At 47.2% G+C, this 22,033-nt stretch overlaps 1 protein-coding gene across 2 annotated transcripts; it reads right to left on the bottom strand.

Moving 5' to 3' along the window:
* Positions 1-16,775: 16,775 nt before the first annotated feature.
* On the bottom strand, positions 16,776-21,123 carry LOC146754265 (myosin-binding protein C, slow-type-like). Of its 2 annotated transcripts, none has more exons than XM_085527691.1 (3): positions 20,894-21,123; positions 19,979-20,196; positions 16,776-17,345 (listed from the first exon to the last, which is right to left on the bottom strand). In XM_085527691.1, exons 1-3 carry the CDS (start codon positions 21,096-21,098, stop codon positions 17,208-17,210), a joined length of 561 nt encoding a protein of 186 aa, XP_085383817.1. In that variant the 5' UTR covers positions 21,099-21,123; the 3' UTR covers positions 16,776-17,207. The 2 variants fall into 2 exon arrangements, with proteins under 2 accessions (XP_085383817.1, XP_085383818.1); XM_085527692.1 differs by lacking the exon at positions 16,776-17,345 and adding an exon at positions 17,503-17,588.
* Positions 21,124-22,033: the final 910 nt, after the last annotated feature.

Here is a 22,033-nt window from a genome sequence, read left to right as displayed (position 1 = left end):
GGCAGTGTGCAGCAGGGAATTGAGAACCCCAGTGCCCCAGGCAGCTGCTGCCATGGTGGCACAAGCTCTGCTGTCCATCAAGGTCCCGTAGTGCAGGGGCTTGCAGATGGCAACGTAGCGGTCATAGGACATGATGGTGAGAAGGGAATACTCTGCTGACATGAAGAAGGTAAAGAAAAAGAGCTGTGCAGCACATCCTGTGCAGGAGATGGCTCTGGTGTCCCAGAGGGCGTTGGCCATGGCTTTGGGGAGAGTGGTGGAGATGCAGCCCAGGTCGAGGAGGGCCAGGTTGAGGAGGAAGAAGTACATGGGGGTGTGCAGGCGGCGGTCGCAGGCTACGGCTGTGCTGATGAGGCCGTTGCCCAGGAGGGCAGCCAGGTAGACGCCCAGGAAGAGCCAGAAGTGCAGGAGCTGCAGCTGCCGCGTGTCTGCCAACGGCAGCAGGAGGAACTCACTGATGCAGCTGCTGTTGGGCATCTGCTGTTGTTGGACTTGGAGTCCTGCTCAGAGTGCAGAAGATAATGACAAGTCCAGACAATTCTCAGAGGCACTACTCCTGCTATATTATGAAATGTTTTAATTCTCCTACAACAGTGTACATTTAGCACCATTACTTGCATTTAATTTCATGTAGATCAGCATTCCTTAAGCAGAAGCAGCATATGGAGCTCTAACCTTCCTCTTATTTTCTTATGCCTTCTCCCTGGATATTTTCATCTGTTTCATGTCTCATATCTTTACCCCAAGTGCTCTTAGAGCCCTTTACCCCAGCTTCTGTGGCATTCAGTTTCAGTTAGAAAATGCTGCCTGTTTGTAGGATAAGTGAATTATTCATGCCTACAGAAAATGAAGATAATTCCATCCTTCGAGAAAGGGGAGACTGAAAGCACATCATGTGTGACTGTTCACAAAACAAGCAATTGATTGACGAAAAATTCTCAGAACTCTTATTGCCCCTTTTAGATTTCTGACTCCAAACCTCTTTGCCTCAGAACAGGAAATGGAAACCCCCTGCCTTGGCTCTCCTCTTGCAAAGTACCCTCAGAAACCTTCAGTTGTGCAGTGGAGCTGTGATCCCCTGCCCCAGGCAGCAGCTGTGGCAGCACAAACCCTGCCGGGGGCTCCTTCCCCCCACCCGTCTCCCCGCAGTGCCCTGGGCAGCTCCCTGGGCAGGCTGAGTGCTGAGCCTGGCAGGCGGCAGAGTCCCATACCTGGCACACAGCCCCTGGGGCACAGCAGGGACCCTGCTCTGCAGGACAGCCCTGGGCACCCGTCTCAGCTGGAGCAGAAAGCTTTTTCCACAGTAAAGAAACATGCAGTGCCTGCAGTCAGATCTCCTATGGGATGTCCCAGTTATAGTTACCCCTTAATTAAAAGCAGCTCATGGTCAGCTGTGAGACTTACCTTGTCATGGTCTGTGAGCAATGCTCCTGCAGTGAGTTCACAGCCCGCTCACACCACACACATCCTGCAAGCTCTCTCCAATTTCTCTCCTCTCCTTCTGTCACCTGCAGGCTGTGCTGTGCACGAGATCTGCTCCTGAGCACAGCTGTCTCTCTGCAGCTCTGCCCACTTTTATGAGCTCCCTGTGTCCCAGGAACCTGGACAAGCAAGCAGCAGATTATGTCATTTTTATCCTTCCCACTCATTTCCCCTGACATGTCCCTGGGTCCTCATGGCCAACAGCTCCTGAAAGACAACAGCATCATGACTGTGCTTTGAAATCCGCTCAATTAACCACCACATGTCCAGTGGTCAGGGACTGATTGGAGTCATATGGGGAGTGCTCCCAGAGTTCGTTTGATGAAACAATAAGGGCAACCAGACAAGGAAGGCAAGGTTTGGACTTTCCCTGTGCAGGGCAGTGATCCAGCTGAGGCAGCGCAGGAGTCTCATCCCTTGACAGAAATCCTGGAGCTGAAATGGGATTCGGCTCCCCACAGAACCACAGGAGCTGGGATTTCTCTGGTTCAGTTCAGAAGTGCACAAGGAGTTGCCTGCATGTGAGCTCCTGCTCTGAGTCCTCGGTCCTTCAGCTGGGAGGCAGCTGCTCACACACAGACACTGGGTGATGCCCAAGGTGCCTGGGCTGCTCCTGATGTTTGCAAGTGCTTGTAAACCGTGTGGGAAATCCCTGAGATAGACACCTCCTTCCTGGGCATCAGCTGAGGGCCAGAGAGGGGATAGCACCGGCTGTCCGGTGAATTCACTCACAGCTACAAGAGCAGCACAGGGCCTTCAGCAAAGCCATGCCCATGGTGTGTCCGTGCTGCTACGTCACCTCCAAGACCCACGATCGGTCTAATGTTTGTGTGCCACCTTCTGCACACTGATTCTATAGATGAGCTATCCAGTCAGGCAATGTCCAGTGATGCTTTTCAATTAGGATATTTACTTCTGTGCTTTTGCACTAATGCAAACACCAACACACAAGAAGCTAGAAATCTTGGTAGAGCTGCAGGCTCTGTTTGGACCATGGGGACACAGTTTAATGGTTTCCACAACTGCACTGTAGCACAAGGGGGATACCGAGTCTTTAGGATGGATGGGCGAGGAGACAAAGAAGGGCGACTGCCCTCTGTGAGAGTTCACTGAGCTCTGCCTGGGGATGGAAGAGCAGACAGGTCAGAGCTTATGGAAATGGCAAACAGAGGAGACCATCAGTGTCTTTTCCTGTCTTCCTGATCAGGGAGAGTAAATGGAAGGTGCCCTCTGCAGACAGATGGGAATCTGATGTTGTCTGTCCCTTGTCCCATTTGGTGGCCTTTGTCACTCCATTATCTGCAGCAGGGACAGCACAGCAGGGCTCTCTCCAGATATCCCTCCTTTTTGCTGAACAAGTTCTGATAACCTGAAGAAGATAACAAGATGGCATAAGGCACAGGAGATTCTTTAGGTTATTATGGGCCCCAGGGTGCATTTGATGCTGAGTTCATCAGCCTCTAGTGCAGAGAGAAGTTTGCACAAAGTGCTCAACAAGACAAAGTCAGAAGTAACAGTGAAGTTTCTTGGAGTATTAATGGGCCCACTGAGGGCCATTACCAAGTAAGCTTCCCAAAGGACTTGTTAGAGAAGATAACTGGAAGCCATGACTACAGGCAGGCAAAGGCACTGGCATGCTAAGAAACCTCTCCTTTGCCTTACGAAGCAGACAGGTCAAGCCCTGATTGCAAGACCAGTGGTAGAGAGATCCTGTCTCTCATGTTGGCTCCTGGCATTTCCTGGGGCAATGGGTTGGAGGTCCGTATGATGTTAAATGAAAGACATGGGGACAGAAGATCCCAGGCTCAACATGTGGTGCAAGGACGCTGTGAGGTTCATGTCCCATATGAGACCTATGTTTCATTGCAGGATGTGAGAAGGGATGTGAGAAGGGCCCAGTCTGAACAAGCAGTCAATCCCTGTGAAACTATGAACTTCATATCTCTCAGTTCCAGTGCCCTCGTTTGCACATTCTCCCAGAGTTTGATGTCCTTTATGTTCTGCGGTGCACAATCAGGCACTTGTTCTTGTTATACGTTATGCACTTGGTGCTTAGTACCAACTGGTACCCACTTCTCTGACTTGTCCACATCTCTCTGCAAGTCCTCTCCACCCTCAGTGGAGGCAACAGCACCTCCTCATCTGGTCTCATCAGCAAACTTGCTCAGAACGTCTTCTAGTCCTGCATTCAAGTCATCTGCATAAACATGAAAGGAAAGTGGCCCCAAAATGGAACCCTGGGGACCCCGACAGTGACCATCTACCAGCCTGATGGAAAAAACTGACTATAATCCTTTGGGACTGACCTACTGGCCAACTGCTCACCCACCACATTGTGTTTCTGTCTAGCCATATGCAGAACATTCTGTCCAGAAGGTTGTTGTGAGAAACAGTGTCAAAATCTCCACTGAAATCCTCAAGGATTACATCAACTGGCTTCCCTTGGTCAACTAAACGGATAACTGTGTCACAGAATGAGCTTAAATTAAACAGGACCTTCGCCTCACAAACTTGTGTTGGCTGTGACCAATGACAGAATTGTCCTTCAGCTGTTTTTCCATAACTCCCACCATCATTTTCTCCATAATTTTACCAGGCTCTGGACTGACAGGTCCATAATTGCCCATGTCATCTTTCTTGCTCTTCCTTACAATGAGACAACATTTTCCAGCTTCCTGTCAGCTGGCATGACCCTAGACTTCTATAGATGTAATTGAAATGAGAGCCCAGAGCATACTAAGGCGTCATCATTGAAAGAAAGTAGATGTGCCATAGCTTTGCAATGTCTTGAACTCCAGTGTATGCTACAAATGGAGCAGAGGGGAAGATTTGCCTCTTCTGTAGTGAACTCATTCATTTGGTAAGCAGAATAACACTACCTGATACATGAGGACTGTGTCTCTGCTCTGCTCTGCTCAGCTCACAGGGCAGCGGTGCAGGGTGTTGCTCTCATGTCAGTGCAGGTAAACTCACTTTAACCTTTTTTCTTCTGTAAATGCTTCCTCTGTTTGTATGCTCAGATACACTTCCACATTCCCTCAAGTACACTTTCATATATCATTAACAATTACAATTTCTTATACCATCAAAACAGTTTGTCAAACAGTACAGTTCTTCAGTTCACATAAACTCCCTTAATACAGTCTGTATTCTTCATTTATAAACACTGTGCCACAGAACCAGCACTGATTGAACCACCTCCCTCACACACTTCCTCGCAAGCAGTACATAGTATTACATAAATGGGTTGACATTCATTGGTTGGGTGGAATGTACACCTCTCCTCAGGACAATCTTACTAATCTACAGAGTACAAACTCCCGTCTTCTTACATACAAGCAGAAAGTACTTATGAGTGGACACACAACACAGTCTTTCACTTTGTCCGTGTCTGGCCATTTCCCTCACAGGAGGAAGGAAACATGGATCAGGACTCAGCACTCACCCTGCAGCTGTTCTGTGTCTCACTCACACCACACTCACTCTGACATTTAGATCAAAAACCATGGTTTATTCATACTACACAATGCTGACAACGTTTTCTAGCTGGAATCTTAATAACACTCATACTCTGGTCGACCAGTTGCAAACGTTAATGTTTTTCCCAGAGTCGGCTTGACACACGGTACCAAACACTTAAAGCAGATGATAATATTGAACATACAACCTATAAGCCCCATGATTACACCTTGGAGAACCCAGGCTACCATTTGACAGGCTATCCACTATATCCCATACCCGTAGGAGAGACCAACCTAGGTCCCTCCTATTGCCAACCACCTGGGAGAGAGTATTTGTTCTTGTTTCCATTCATATGACATACAGTTCCCTTTCATAGGAACTCACCCAAGGAGTCTTCCTACCCCAGCTGGCAACCAAAGCCATGAGCTCACCTCCCTGGGAGCAGCACGTATGGCTGTAAACTGTGTAGGATGTCTCCTCAAGACATATGGGCTCCACTTACCATACACATACCTGGTCCACCTATGGGTGGTCCTTGTCTGTCCCTGCAGTGATCAGGTGAGGAAGGGAGTCCTTCAGAGAAATCTCAGGGTGCGCCAAAAGTGTCTCCCTCTCAGCTGGTCCTGCAGCGAACAGAGCTGGTCCTACCTGGGCCGCCAAATTGACTACAGGAATTGAACTCTATAACCTCTATAACTGATACAGTCTCCCATGACATACTTATACGAAAGCTGAGGAAGTATGGGATAGGTGAGTGGACAGTGAAGTGGGTTGAGAATTCGCTGACTGGCAGAGTGCAGAGGGTTGTCGTTGGCAGTGCAGTGTCTGGCTGCAGGGCTGTAACTAGCGGCGTCCCCCAGGGGTCTGTGCTGGGTCCGGTCTTGTTCAACATCTTCATCAACGACCTTGATGATGGGATAGTGACCACCCTCAGCAAGTTTGCTGATGACACGAAGTTGGGAGGATTGGCTGACGCGCCTGAAGGCTGTGATGCCATTCAGCGAGACCTGGACAGGCTGGAGAGCTGGGCAGTAAGAAACCGGATGAGGTTTAACAAAAGCAAGTGTAGAGTCTTGCACCTGGGTAGAAATAATTGCATGCACCAGTACAGGCTGGGGGAAGAGCTGCTGGAGAGGAGCTCTGCTGAGAGGGACCTGGGCGTCCTGGTGGACGACAGATTGACCATGAGCCAGCAGTGTGCCCTTGTAGCCAAAAAAGCCAATGGCATCCTGGGGTGCATTAAAAAGAGCGTGTCCAGCAGGTCGAAGGAGGTGATCCTCCCCCTCTACTCTGCCCTGGTGAGGCCTCATCTGGAATATTGTATCCAGTTCTGGGCTCCCCAGTACAAAAAAGACAGGGATCTCTTAGAAAGAGTCCAGTGGAGGGCCACAAAGATGGTGAAGGGCCTGGAGCATCTCCCCTATGAGGAGAGACTGAGGGAACTGGGTCTGTTTAGCCTTGAGAAAAGAAGGCTGAGAGGGGACCTGATCCAGGTCTATAAATATTTGAGGTGTGGGGGGCAAAGAGGTGAGGCCAGACTCTTTTCAGCAGTGTGTGGAGGAGGGACAAGGGGAAACAGACAGAAACTGGACCATAGGAAATTCTGCACTAATGTGTGCAATAACTTCTTTATGGTGAGAGTGACAGAGCACTGGAACAGGCTGCCCAGGGTGGTTGTGGAATCTCCTTCTCTGGAGATATTCAAGACCTGCCTGGATGCCGAGCTGTGCAACGTGGTGTAGGGAACCTGCTTTGGCAGGGGGACTGGACTCAGTGGTCTCTGGAGGTCCCTTCCAACCCCTACAATTCTGTGATTCTGTGAATATCATGGAGTTGTTTGGATGGGGAAAGACTACCCCTTTGAATGACCTTTTGTCAGGGCATGTCCTGGGATTCCTAGGATTCTCAAAATGCAGCACTGCTTCTGTCACTGAAAAATGGGGCCCTGTGTGGGACGGAGGGAGGGTCCATGAGTCCCTGGCCCACCTGACTGAGTATTTCCATGGTCTTAGCAAAGACATACTTACAACTTGAGAATGACAGTTAGCTGTGTTCATGGTGGCATGGCCACTTTTAATGGCCTTGAACTGTCTGAACATAACTGAAGAGGCTCAGGCTGATGCAAATCAGCTATTGAATGATAGTGTTGAAAAACTGGAAAGACAGGTGGCAGTTTTGATGGGAAAAAAACCTAATTCAATCATTCTCCTATGGAAGATCAGTAACAACTGTCTGGAGGACCATGGGGGCCCTGTACAGGGAATCTGTATAAAATGGACTCTGTAAATGAAGGCACTAAAAGGTCAGATTTTGAGGTTCCATTTGGACTAGATCTATTTGAGATCTGACTGATTGTAACCCATAAATGAAAAAAAATAAATGCAGGATAGGCTGGTGGGAGTGCCCTGACCAGTGTCCACCCCCCAAACCCTGCTGCCCATAATACAGCAGCTGAACTGATGGATATAGTACAGTGGTTTAGACAGAAACCAAGAGAGCATGCCAGCATAGCTGCTCTGGTTATGGGACATGGAAGCAGAAAGTGCTATGGTGAATGGACTGGAAATTTCAAAACTGACATCCATTACTACTAACCCTGCCCTCAGGCAAAGACTTTATGCTCTTGTCTGGAGGGCTTATCGCAATAAAGATTGGCGGATTTGCTGCGTAGACCGGTCAGAACTCAGATCTGCGTTGTGCTTCCTGCGGCACCAAACGCCCAACAGTGGCAGTTCCGCTTATTGGCCAGCGGGTGGCAGCAGAGACCACGGAAAGAACGTCTGCGGGACAGACCCTGGGGATCCGTTCTCTTTTGATTATAGGGGAAGAACACAAAAATGGAAGAGGAGGGAAGGGGGAAAAAAAAAAGAAAAAAAAAAAATCAAACCACAGCAAACAAATAAAAACTTCTCCAAACGTAGCAAACGTGAATGTCTGTCAATAAATTAATGAGTAATTAAATTGATATCCCTTTCCCGCCCCCCCCCCCCCCCCCCCCCAACTTCTGAGATGAAAAAAAAACACTGCTTTTAGAAGAAAACAGAGTAGTAACAACTTCTGTGCCTACATTCACCACTCTGAGATCCTGTCTGGGTCACCCAAGGCTTGTAAATAACCACTGGGTCGGTTCTGATGTCGCGTGATTTGTTGTCAGTTCTCTCATGGTTCTCCGGTCAGTTCTCCGGTGCCAGGATCTGCCACAGGGCATTCTGACCACGGGCATCATGTTTCTACGCTGCCGCCTGCATTTAACAGGCAATGGGACTGCCCAGCATGTGCAAGGCAGCACCTCTTTCACACCACCAGAATGTTTAAGGCTGTTGGGATTGTTGTTAGCGTCCCATTAACACTGAGGCTAGAGATACCCTTAGGATTGACATTACTATTAGCATTACTTTGATGGTGCCCTATCTGGGTCATTTCCAGGGGATGTCAGGAGTAAAGCACAGTGTCAGGAGAAAAAGAACAGACTCTGTTACTTTATAAACGTGATAATAGAGAGAGTTCATTGGAAAAAATACAACTCTTAAATATTACAAAGCATGCTTCTGATTGGACGCAGGCATCATCTGGGCTCTGATTAATATTACTCTTAAGGTAAAGATTATTGTTACCATAATGATTTTTTTTTTGGATTATGATCAGGGTTAAGGTTCCTTTTGCTACAAACTTCTAGCATCATTTTTGTTGTTACATTTGGAGTTAGGGACGATTTTAGAATCAGGGTAAGGGTTAGGATTAGAGTTACATTGCGGGTTAATACTGTTATCTTTACAGCTCCTGTGAGGGTTGGGGTCTGGGTCAGGTGTTTAAAAATGAAATGAAAAAAGAATTAAAAAAATATATTGAAAGCTTCAGATTTCCTTAATCTTTGTGGGAATCATATAATGTGCAACTCAGATCTACCTCTTTGTGCAGTGACTGCCTGTAAATTTGCTAGAGCCTAATATAATATGGCCTTGTGCTTTCCGCTAACTCACCTTCATTTCATTTTCATTACATTTGCTTGGTAGTCAGATTTTGGTGTGTGGATATTTTAAAACAATCTAACTGACATTAGCAAAAAATTAAAAATAAAATTAAAAAAAATGCACAACAGCATCGTATCAATTTTTATAGATAAGATAAAGAAGAGCAGTTTTCCTTAGTTTTCTGTGCCTCTTTACTTTCTTACCCTCTCCCCTTGTGTGAGAAACTCTCAAAGTCAAAGATTTCTAGTTAGGCAAAGATGGCAGCGATAGCAGCAGTGCTTATTCATTATTGCAATACTGCGCGCACATCCCCTATTGGCAAGGGAGAAACTGCACACCAGTCAGTGAAATCAATTCTGTTCTGTGCCCTAAACCCAATGCAGGTGATGCTCTCATGGCTCTCATTGGTTGAGCATCTCAGGCTCACAGACTCCTCGAGACTGTTGCTAGGATTCATTTCCATATAAGGTCAATTACCAACCTCTTGTTTTTAGGTCTGCCTTGTACTTTTCTGCGGAGAGAGAAGGGCAATGTTTCCAACAGTCAGTACATTCATTCTGTCCTGTGCTGGGCTCCACCCACCCTGTATTTATCTTGTGCTTGTCTCAATTCTCCCCATGTCAGAATGCCCCCAGTCTGAACTTAACTCTGTTCAGCAACTTTCTTGGTGCAAAAACTACTTATACAGCTGTTTTACAAGAGGGTTATACATTCAGTTAGGGCCTACACTATGTACTGAAAATACTGGAAACTTCCACTGCAAAAACACAATCTACCTCTCCCATCTGTGCAGCCTTGCAGACCCAGAGCACGCCAGGTTATTTCTGCTTTCATAGCATTTGCATGCTGTAGGGTGAGCACAAGGTTCTGCTGCTTGATTCTTCTGCAAGAGCTGCCTACCGGCAAATGGTTGCAGAGATGGAGGATGTGACAGAAAGCATTTGTCTCCACAAGAGCAGAGTTACATTCAGTGCAGAGTGTGAGAGTCAGGTTGGTGTGGAAAAGCACTGACACGCTGGGGATGATGCAGTGCTCACATGTCTAACACTCACAGACATTACTGTCAGAAGGATGGTGCTGTGTTGTGCTTCTACCTTTGGCAGCCCCTGGAGAAATGCTGTGGCACACAGAACACCTTTGTATTGCACTGACTGCTGCCATGCAGCATGGATTTAACACAGCAAATCCAGAGGAGCATGACTGCATCTAACTGCCCTGAGAAAAACTACTGTAGCTGAAGAGATGAGGAGGCAGCTGCTCATCTGCAGAACAAGCAGCACTGCCAGACACTGGGCCAGGTGAGCACCTCCTGCTGCAGCGTGATGATGACAGGGCTGGAGATGATCTGCAAAGCCAGCTTCAAAGTGGGAGACGTGAGTCAACATGGCAGGAGGACAGAGGTGTTAGGGAGCAGCCAAGGCATCAAAGAGTATCAAAAGGCTTTGAAAGGTATCACAAAGCGACAGCCAGGAAGACTGGGATTATCATGAGCAGCAACCTGGATGCTAGAGATTATTTGCTGCCATACAAAATGGTAGAGATCTTGCTGCAGACATCCCAAAGCCATGCAAAATGGGAACCCAGAGCTCTGCCTGCACGAACCCCACAGCCATAGCATTGCAAGCTGAGCTGCCTTGCTGTTTGTTGCATTCATCCCAATCCCTGTGAATGAAGACTCGGAATGCAGCCAAGGCGATGATTGAGCATGAGAGTGACTTTATTCAATAAAAGACAGGAGGGCTTGAGAGGTCAAGGGTGAAGATGGGACTCCTCTTGTCAAGATGAGAGTGGCTCAGAGCTGGTGCTGCTGCCTGGTGCCTGGGACTGGCAGCCTGACTCTAAGTCCCCATCTAAGATGCTCAGCTTCACCTCACTGATGCTGCCCTGCTCCTGCATGGTGGTGCTGCTGTTGGGGCACTCGGGCTGTGCTTGGGATGGGCAGCACTGCAAAGGCGCTGGGTCACAATCCAGGCAGGTGACTGTGGTGTCTGGCAGGCTCAGGTCAGGAGCTTCAGCAGAGCCAGGAGATATGAGAGCATGAACGTGGATGAGCCCCTTGTGTCCATCACTGTTACCATGTGGAAGGCTGTCATCCGAATTGCAGCGATTTGTGCTTAATAAGAACTCTCTATTGATGGAAACACACTGCACATCACTACTTGGTTTGGATCTTTGGGGTTGACAAGGGCTCGAATTATCTAGGAAGGCACAGAAACACAAGGGTTAGTGTCAAACGTTTGCAAGTTGAATCATGCAAGAGGTTGCTGATACTTGGTAATAGAGTGGCGGCAGGACGAAGCAAATAAGCTTGAAGCAACAGAGCCACTGTCTTGAAAGTGATCCTCGTGCAGGTCCATAAGTTTTGACTCTGCCTGGACTTCATATGGGGCAGTATGACATCACAAAGGGGTGATATGATGTCACAAATGGGCATTATGACGTCACAAATAAGCATTATGATGTCACAAAGGGGCACTATAATGTCAAAAAGGGGCATTATGACATCACAAATAAGCATTATGACGTCACAAAGGGCATTATGACATCACAAAGGGGCATCATGACGTCACAAAGGATTGTTATGACGTCACAAAGAGGCATTATGACATCACAAAGGGGCATCGTGACGTCAGAAAGGGGCATCGTGATGTCAGAAAGGAGCATTATGACATCACAAAGGGCATTATGACATCACAAAGGGGCATTATGACGTCACAAAGGGGCATTATGACATCACAAAGGGGTGTTACCATCACCCTGCGCCCAACTCCTCTCTCCCTCCTATTGGCTCCCTCTCCCACCAATCCCCGATCTCCCCTCCCCTTAGGCATTGAATTCTCTTCTCACTACCTCCTCCCAGTCCTCCCCTAGGAACAGAAACCATTCAGATTCTACAGCAAACTACAGCATCTGCACTGCAAGAGCTCACTGAACCACCTGCAACAATGAAACATGGTTTTGGAGAGTGGGTTTGAAAACACACCTTTAGACAGCTGTCTCCCTGTAGCCAAAAGGAAACCAAGCAGCAAAAGAAGAGTCCAGCCTGAAACATGCCCATGCTACTAGCCCAGGTTTTTCACAGTCAATGCAGAATGCATCGTGTTCATGAGGTGACAAATGACCAGTGGGTCTCCCCTTGCTCCACCCCTTCTCCTTCAAAGCCAGAAAAAGAAAGAAAAAACAAGCTTCTGTACAGCTGCCGTTATTTCTGACAGCGAGTGTAATCACAGAATCATAGAATGGCCCGGGCTGGAAGGGACCTCAAGGATCATGAAGATCAATCACCTCCCTGTCCCTGCTGGCCATCCCCTCTTCTGATGGAGCCCAGGGGACCATTTGCTCTCTGAGCTGCAAGAGCACGCTGATGGCTCACGTTCTGTTTTTCATCCACCAGGACCCCCAGGTCCTTCTCTGCGGGGCTTCTCTTAAGGACTGCTCCTCCCAGGCTGTACAGATGCCTGGGATTCCTCCAGCCCAAGTTCAAAACCTTGCACTTTGCTGTGTTCAACCTCATTAGGTTCACCTAGGCCAACCTCTCGGTTGAGCTCCCTCTGAATGGCATCCCTTCCTTCCACTGCATCAGCCGCACCACTCAGCAAACAGCAGAGGGTGCACTCCATTGCATCATTGGTGTCACTGATAACCATGTAAAAAAGCACTGGTCCCAAGACAGACTCCTGGATGACACCACTTGTTATTGGCCTCCACCTGGACACAGAACCATGAATCACCACCCTCTGTCTGTGGCCTTTCAACCAATCCCTTATCCACCAGGTGGTCCACCTGTCAAATCCACATCCCTCCAGTTTAGAGATAAGGATGTGGTGGAGGGCCATGTAAAAGATCTTGCTCAAGTCCAGGTCAATGACATCAGTTTCCTTCCTTTTGTCCACAAATGCCGTCACTCCATCATAGAAGACCACCAGATTGGTTAGGCATGGCCTTCCCCTGCTAAAGCCACGCTGACTGTCTTGGATCACATGCTCATTCCTTATGTGATCAAGCATGTCTTTGAGGCGGATCTGTTCTTCACCATCTTCATCACAGTTCTACATTTGAATCAAATAATTGGTGTTGCTGTCACCAAGAAAACCTCTTTGTCTTCTACTCCTGCTGCACATCTGTGCTTTCACCAGAAGCAAAGGGAGAGGCCACCTCCTAGATCCAAATTTTAAGAAACCAACACCCAATAGGTGTCATCTGAAGTAAAATAGGAGAGAAATTAAGATGACTCTTTTGCATCCAGCTTGGATCACTCCCTCACTCAGGCACACCACCATCAGATCAAGGAGATGCTGCCTTCAGCTTAGAGACTGTATGGGAAATCACAGCTTGAACCTCTGATTAATCAGCTGAGGCAAGTGTTGGGCCAGCTGCGGGAGCACAGGTGAGAGTAATCTAGCTGTGCTCCCAGAAGGGGTGGACCTCGACTGCACCTCTTCTGAGACCTCACCTCATTTAAAGGCTGACCACCACTAAGGCAGAATCTCTTGGAGACTGCTCCCCAGTTGAGACTGCCTCAGCTTTCTGGTCAAGGCACCAACATTGGTGAGTTTTCCTTTGCTAATAATCTTTGACTATTTACCACCATCTTGGTTAACATCTTTTTACTAGCCACCCTTACAGAGACCATAAGGGCTTGGGCTTCCAAACTCTCAGCAAGCATTTGGATCAGACAGCTTCCTGCTGGGGAGCCCCCTGCATCACTGCTGCCTCCTTTCGTACTGGACCTGCAGATGCTTCAGAGCTCATTAGCATGGACTTCCTTCCTCCCCTCAGCAGCTGCTCCTGCACTCACCTTCATTCCTACTCAGATACCGGCCGCTTCCAGCACCAGCTGACCTGCAAGACACAGAAAGGAAAGGTGGGAGTCATGCAAACGCAGAAGCCCAAGGCTGCGTCACCACTACGTATGGCAGCCTCGGGAAGTCAGCTGCAACTACATCCTTTGTCAGAATGGAAACAGGCACCGTCAATTAAGTGTGACCTCTGAACTCATTGCCACCATCAGAAATAGGCACTGAAATCGCTCACTTCACTGCAGCTGGTTACCTCCTGATTTTGGGTAAATGCGGACACTGTCTTGAGGGCTACCAGAAAAACGACATCAACTTCATTGTAGGTGGTTAAGCTTGGAAGCTGGACTTGAGCAAGAAAAGTTTCTCAGCTCAGAATCACAGAATTATCAAGGTTGGAGAAGACCTACAAAATCATCTGGTCCAACCATTACCAATAATTCCCGGATAAATCATACCTCTCAACACAACATCCAAACGTTTCTTGAGCACTCCCATGGTCGGTGACTCCACCACCTCCCTGGGCAGTGCTATCCAATGCCTGAATACCCTTTAGGGGAAGTAATATTTCCTAATGTCCAGCCTGAATCTTTCCTGGCACAGCTTAAAACCATTCCCTCTAGATCTATAACTGATCACACGAGAGAAGAGGCCAAACCCCAGCTCACTACAACCTCCCTTCAGGACGTTATAGAGAGTTATAAGGTCTCCCCTGAGCCTGCTCTTTTCCAAGCTGAACAATCCTAGTTCCCTCAGCAGCTCCTCGTAAGGTTTGTGCTCCAGACCCCTCACTACCTTCGTAGCTGAAGACGTTCCAGAACCGCAAGGTTTTCTTGCAGGGAGGGGCCCAAAACTGAATAGGTCAAACATCCTTCTCTCCATCATTGCTGTCACGTGGAAGGCTGTCCTTGGAACTGCAGTGACTCATGCATCCTAACTGCACTCCATTGATGGAAGCACAACGTGCATCATTGCAACTTGCTGGTGGGTTCCTGTATTGGCAAGGGATCGATTCACCTGGAAAGAGTAGATACACAGCATTTAGCGTCAAACTTTCACTGTCCAAGGAGGCAAAGGCTTGGTGCTGCCTGTCAAGCAGGTTTCAAGCAGCTTGTGAGACTCATCTGGGAAAGACAGGAGTCAACCAAAGATGTCAGGCACGGGCTTGAATGCCAGAAGGAGGTACAAGCCCACTGAAAGCATGAATTCTACCTGTGTTGCTGACAAGCAGTGTTTTGAAAGCTGGATTTGCACCCTTACCTGCCAGGACCACGACTTCTGCTTCAGAGGGCTCCCTGGCACTGCTCTGCAGTTGGTGTTTGGCCACAGGGGATGGTTTGCCCAGGCAGAAGCAGGAACGCCAACTGCCAGCTGCTGACTCTGCCCTCTTACTGGGAGAACTCAGTCTGGAGAGAAAACAGAGCATGCTGTCAGTCGTGGTGCAGGATGAGGGAAGAGCTGCACCGAGCCCTTGCCAATAGTTGCCTGTTCCCGCCACTGCCTGCTTTCTGCTGAAACACAGCCTAGAAACACCCTCTGTTTCAAACAGCAGAGGATGCTTCCATTCCTACAGCTCAGCCCTCAAGTCCTGCTGGCTACATTCCTCTCAATGATTTCAAGCAAGATTCAGAGCATGTGAGCAAAGGCTCCACAGCCGGACAGGAAAGGAGCTGGCAGGCGTAACTGCTTTCTGAGGAACCGTACAGTTATAAGGGAAGTTCAAAAGCATCTCTGACTCTTACATTAACACCTCCTCGGCCTCAGCTCACTGCCACCTTTAATTTCTAGTGCCAGCAAGTCTGATCAACAGCTCTGCTTACAGGAGAAGCACAATTGGTTTCAGGCACATGGCCCTGAAATCTGGAAAACCCCAAGATTTCCATGTACAGCCAGCACAGAACAGGATAGACGCCAGCATGGCTTTCTGCATCTTGTGACTGCCTGCCCAACCAGGAAGGAAAGGCACCTTGTGTGGCTCCACTGAGGCCATAGGGCAACTGTGTGTTAGTTGAATCCTCAAAGATATAATGGACAAAAAATAAACCAATAAAAATCATCCGAACAATGATGGTAGGGGCTGGAAAGGGAATTCCTCTTTCTTTATCTTTCAGATGGAAAATCAATGATTGCGTTGAAGTTCCTCAGTACAGCTGCAGGCCCTTCCTCCACTTGTATCTTGCTGCTCCGTGTTGCAACAGGAGAGCTGCTCTGGCCTCTCCTCTCAGCCTGTGCCGCCTGCACGGTGAGCAGCTTTGTGGATGGAGAGACCCACACAGACTTGGGCCCAGGCAGAGAACTGTGCCCTGCAAGGGAAAACCACAGCTAAGACAGAAAAGGAAGCAGCAGCACAGCCATCCCCATTCTGCATATCTCTCAGAATTGCTCATCCGAGCCACTGGAAGAAGAGGAGCTCAAAATAACCGTGTGCTCAGAGGTATGCTCGTGGCAAAGGACACAGCCACAATTAAGAGCAGCTCACTGTATCTTAAGAGGCAAACAAAAAGCCTAGAAAAACTAGGGGCCAGAGATCTCAGAAAGCATCACTGCCACACTTCAATCAAGTTTCACCTGCTTGCAAAACATCTTAAGAGCAGTGATGGTTTTCTCCATGTAAGGCTTGGACACTCTCAGGACCCATCAACAGGGCACCATATTCTAACCTAAGCCCAGAAGCCTGCTGTCTCCTCAACAGTAACAGAATTTTCAAAGGTCTTGGAGAAGCCCTGGATTGGATGAAGCTGTCAGATTTAGATCAAGCTAATGGAGGAAGATGCTCACCTACTCCCTCTCCCATGGCTGGTGTGGATTTGGAGCAGAAAAGGACGTCTGTGTAAATAGTACTGTTGAAATATCAACTGGTAGAGCAGTGTTGCACATTGTACAAATCACAGTTGGACATCCATGGACAGCTGATGATAAAAGTAATTGTAGGGGAAGAGCTGGATGAAATATTGTTAAAAACAAATAATCATTTTAGCTGCACGTTTGTAAGCATTTCTTTTCATCCTTCTCAAAACAGTTTCATGGCAGAATAAAGAGGAAACGCTCACACAGACATTTCCACAGCCAGACTAGGAAATAATCAAAGAATATCAACCAAAACGTGTTTCCTACCAGTTACATGAATCTTGAAGGTGAGTTTCTAGCCAGCAGCCTCGCAGCTGTACTCCCCTTTGTTGCAGTAATTCATTCCTGGATGTAAATCACATGTAGAAAAGTGTTGCTATGATACTAGATGACCAAGAAAGTCCTATAGCCAAAATGTTTTGCACCAGAGAGGCTGTCAGTTGATCCTCCAAATGCAAGACACACCAAATGAAGCGTTCCTTTATCTCTGGGATTCCAAGCATTTTCTCACCTCTGACTTTCACTTGGAATGTTGCTTTGTCATCTTTTGTTTCACAGCTGTAGCTCCCTTGGTCTTTCAGGGTCACATTTTTGACCATGAGCTTGCGGTGCGTCCCCTGGGAGATGATGGTTGTCCTCTGGTCCTGCTTCACCTCTGTTTCATCTTTCTTCCATACGACAGCTCCGCTTGCAGCTGACACCTCACACACCAGCTCCAGGTCTTCAGAAGGACTGACTGATATTTCTGAAGTGGTTTTGGGCTTGCTGACAACATTAATGGCTTCATCTGAAGAAAAAAAGAGAAAGTGGTTTACATCCTGACTCAGGCTTATTCAGCACAGCATGAAGATACAGTTAGAACTGATTGTAATGTCTCTGCTCATTACATTTGGGTGATTGAGTTTCACCTCTGGAGGTACTCACATACAAACGTGTGCTTGATTCTCCTGTGTAAGGAAAGAGTAAGTTCTATGCAGACAGTTCTTATTTCTTTTAATCAATTCTGTATTCTGCACACGTTCTTCTGAAGCTAAAATGAAGGCAGCTAAGTAACGTGTTTTCAATGCATGAACAAACCTATTCAACACTTTGTCTCTAAGCTAACAAGCAGCGTTTGAAGAGCACATCAGTATTTCATGCCCTTCATTCCATCCAGACAGAACCTGCCTGAGGAGCAAGCTGATGGCTGTCAGCTACAGGCAGACCTAGCTTAGCATTGCATTTCTTAGAGCAACAACTGTTGCTTTCAGTCACTGAATATACCAAGGCCAATTGCTATGCCAGGCACATTTATGGCATCAGTGAACAAATAATGAGTTAAAAATTGTAATAGACAGGAGTCATCTATTCTTGTAAAACTAGGTGACCAAAGAAGAACAGTCCCTCTAGAGTCAAGCTGTTTAGAACTAATAGCATCAATCAGTATCACGTAGATAGATTACTTCCCTGCCCTAAGACCATCTTGTGACCATTTGTTGCTCCTAATTAAGCCCTCTTGATGGCTTTTTTGTCTGAGCCATGTGACATTTTGTGATAGGAGTTACTGCTAGTGTTCCCTTCACCCTACACCAAAGTAGGAGGTATCCATTCTCAGGGAATCATGCAGGCTTCCTCTGGATTTGATGCTCAGAGACAGCCCCAGAACTTTTTAAATCTTAGCTTAGCTCTCATCCAATAATGTTCATCAAACAGTGCAACTTGTCCTTTGGGGATGCCTTTGTTCTGCATCAACCAGTTCCAACGGAGTCTTCTCGGCTTGTTTTAGATCAGTTTTTTAACAGATAAAGAAAGGGGCTTTGAATTACAAAGTGAAATTGCAGAATGCATGATTCTCAACCAAACAGAACGGGAGGTGGGATGCAGGGTGAATACCTGAGCCAACACCACCTGCAAGCAATCCTTCAATATCTTAGGAATCTCTAGCCATCCCAAATCCAGTGTTGTGCTTGATCTATCATCTCTGCTGAGTTTTTAGCTAGCTGATGGTGAGCATCTTGGTGGAGATGGGTGAGCAGTCGGACTAGAGGGTCTTAATCAACCTTAAGGATCCTGTGATCAGAGGAACTTGAATGTGCTGTTAAAGGTCACAAGAGCTGTACTGCAGCATGAGCATACACAGCGAAAGGTTTTCAGTAGAGCTTTGGTTCATAAATGAGGACTGGGTTATGGAAAATAGGCTCAAGAAATAAACCAGAAAACAGATCTTAACGCCAGGTTCTGTGAATGCAGCCAGCTGAATTTCACAGATATTGAATTTCAATGACAATTTCTTGTGTTATTTTACCCTCCAGCTCCACCCTGAACAGGAACAGGTCAGTGACAAGCATTACTCCTCCAGGCTTGACCTGACAGTGCTTTACTTGTACTATGAGCTAATGCCAGGAAGAGCAGGAAAAGAGTTTCATCCACGTGCCTTCTCCTTCCTTAGTAAAATCAGTGTGAAACTGCAGCCACGTCAGGCTGAAGGAGACGTCTCAGATGTCCTGCCTGGATGCAGGAGCTCACGTGTCAGAGGATGTCTGGCACGTCAAGTCTCATGGCAGTGCAGTGCATGACAAACTGCAACAACACTTTCCTGTGGGCTCCTTTGGGCACGAGGCCCAGCGGGTGACACACCTCTGGCTGCAGCTCTTCAGAGCCTCCCAGCAGCCACGTGATGCCCATGGGAGAGACACAGCTGACCCGCACAGCAGATGATTTACCAGCTCGCTCTGATTTACAGCAAGAGAAGATACAAGTGGTGATGCTGAATGGTGAAATACTGCGAGTGTGTGGCATAGGTATAAGATTTGTGAGCCTGAGGATGTTCAAAGTCAGGCTGGACAGGGCTCAGAGCACCTGATGGAGCTGCGGTGCCCCTGTTCATTGCAAGGGAGTCCAACTAGCTGACCCTTAAGGGTCTCTTCCCTATCTATGAGATACACGAAAGCTGATTCTGCAGTAACCAAGCTACCAACAGCAGCTGTTTGTCTTACAGCTTGCCAACACAGATTTTAAAATAACAGCATTGATTACTCATTTGATAGTCACATTACAGTGCAAAGCACATGGAAACGTCCATCAGCTAATTCATTTAATTCTTTGGGCAGACCTGCCAGTATGAAATATTATGCTAACATGACAGAGAGAAGAAAAGCAAAATTAAGACTAGCTGACAAGCCGTGGCAGGAAGTTCTGCTCTCCATCAATTTAGTCCCATTATTCAATTCTGTTTGGAGATGTCTCCATGACTCTCTGGAGTTTGTTCTTTGAGAAGAAGCAATTAAGTAAGCTCTCCAATGCCAAAGTGCATACACTACTCTAGGCCTTTCTTGTTTCTCCATGGATCAACAAGGGTGACAAGCCAGCAGAAGATGATGAAGAGCCTCATCATGCAAACTCATGCATTTTATCCCCCTCACAGATGCACTGACAACTTACAGCATCATCCATTGAGACGTTGTGAATTTTCAGGGTGTGTTTCTTCCCCACAATGTGCAGTTCATATTTTTCACTGGCCTTGAGCTCCTTCCCATCCTTCATCCACTCCACAGTAGCGCCTGTGTCTGAAAGCTCAGCCTGCAGTTTGGCTTCCTCACGCAGCCGAGCGGAGATCTTTTCTACATCTTTGCTCTTATTGGTAAATCTCACTGCAGCTCCTGTCAGGAGCAAAGGCCTCGTTAGTTCAATTGATATCAGGCCAACGTGGTCAATGTTTGCTGCAACATCTCTGAAAAAGTATCACCTTCTGTTCCTGCACTCATCATTGTGTCACTGCTGAGCAATTCAAGATATTTCATTTGGTCTTCTTGCCGGATTTACTAAGTAAAAATCAACCAAACATCTCCTTCTACTGATTAAGAATGCTCTAAACATGCTTCTGCAGAGGTTTCCACCCAATGACAAACAGGTCCTCCCATCATGAATGTTTATTTGTTCTATTTTGTCATGCAAAGCTGATTGATAGAGATATTATTGGAATGATTGCTCCCCTACTTCTAAATTATTCCAGTGCAATCAGAAAGGCTGTCTGAACCTGGAGCTGAAAGTACTGCTCTATGGTCATGCAGTGGTAAACCTGGTGACTGAATGCACTGGCCAAGAGCTGTGAACTGCAGACATTCATCAGCTGGCATGAAGCAATCTGGTTCAGATACCAAGCAGCTGGGTAGACTGGCTTACCCTACACTCAGTGCTATCATGTTTAGGTCATTACCAGGACACACATCAGTCCATGGGATGCAATTTCAGGTATTTGGTACAGGCAGTGAATGCCTGCAGCCCCAGTTCTAATCATCAGATCACAGCAACTATGCCTTGACTGTAAGAGGAAAGGAGAAGGATCAAAGCAAATACCTCTCACTCTCATCTTGGTGCTGACATCAACATTTTCGGCAACAAATTTCACTTCTGCTCCACCATCATTCTTGGTGATGTTCTTTATGATTAGGCTGTGAGTAGTTTGGGTTCTCTTGATGATGCAGGTCTCGCTTTCCTGTAAGACTTTACCACTGAGGTACCAAGTGCTGCAACACATTGTTGTAAGATCAGTAGTAAACATGGCATCCCCTCCAGGTACAGCTTCACCAGCTGTTAGGGGGGATTTCACAGCCAGGACTGGTTCTGAGGAAGAACAACATGGATGTCTTAATGCTCTTTAGATGCAAGTCTGGTATCTCATTTAGAGATGGAAGATTAAATCATAGGTACATTTCTACTTCTCCCTTTGCATGAGTGCTGGAAGAAGCACTTCTATGCTTAAGATCTGTTACAGAAAGTTCTGTCTCTTGCACATGTGAGATATCAAAAGATAAGGATATTCATGTCTCTGTCACAGAAACAGAACTTGTATCACTTTAGTGGTAGCTGGAGGTTGACAGGAGAACTAGTAATAAAGGAAAGCCTTTGGTGTGTTAATGCACTACTATCCTTAAAGTCAAATGAAACATCTTTAGGGAACCAACACAGCTGCTCAGCTCACACTGACCCATTTCCATTGGGGTTTTTGTGCTTACCAAGGTGCACGCTCCCTGGGAATTCCAGAGACGGGCTCTGTCCATGCGCATTGACTGCAGACACTCGGAACTGATCATCAGCCTCTTCAGAAAGATTGCTCACCATGAACTCTGGGACGGGGACATGAGACTCGTGGCACCTCACCCAGGTGAAGCCAGTTAGTTTATTGCCTTCCACAATGTAGCCATCGATTGGAATGGGGGTTGCATCTTCGGAGGGGACCATGCCAGCGTCACTGAGCTTTCTGTTTTATTTTTCACCACGGGGTCAGCTGGGGGCTGGGTGGGAGGTTTTCTGGGAGCTGAACAGAAAGAAATACAGAAATATTAGCATAAGGTCATGTAGGCTGGAAAAGACCTTCAAGATCAGCAGACTCAACTTTCAGCATGACCTACTGAGTCCCACCATTAACTACTGTGCTACCTGAGGACATACATGACAAGCTTATTCCTGCAGGTATTTGCATAGTGAATATATTCA

The sequence above is a fragment of the Coturnix japonica genome, chromosome W, assembly GCF_054131305.1.
Source record: "Coturnix japonica strain WE chromosome W, WE-NBRP24, whole genome shotgun sequence".
Classification (NCBI taxonomy): domain Eukaryota; kingdom Metazoa; phylum Chordata; class Aves; order Galliformes; family Phasianidae; genus Coturnix; species Coturnix japonica.
This window is presented reverse-complemented; position numbering and strand designations above follow the sequence as displayed.

What these genes read in the sequence shown, in the direction of transcription:
- LOC146754265 (XM_085527691.1), bottom strand. Translation starts at nt 21,098, where the DNA reads ATGTTTACTACTGATCTTACAACAATGTGTTGCAGCACTTGGTACCTC. An exon ending in CACCAAGATGAGAGTGAGAG is followed by an intron (nt 20,197 to 20,893) that starts GTATTTGCTTTG and finishes TGCTCCTGACAG; the next exon opens with GAGCTGCAGTGAGATTTACC. An exon ending in ACGTCTCAATGGATGATGCT is followed by an intron (nt 17,346 to 19,978) that starts GTAAGTTGTCAG and finishes TTTTTTCTTCAG; the next exon opens with ATGAAGCCATTAATGTTGTC.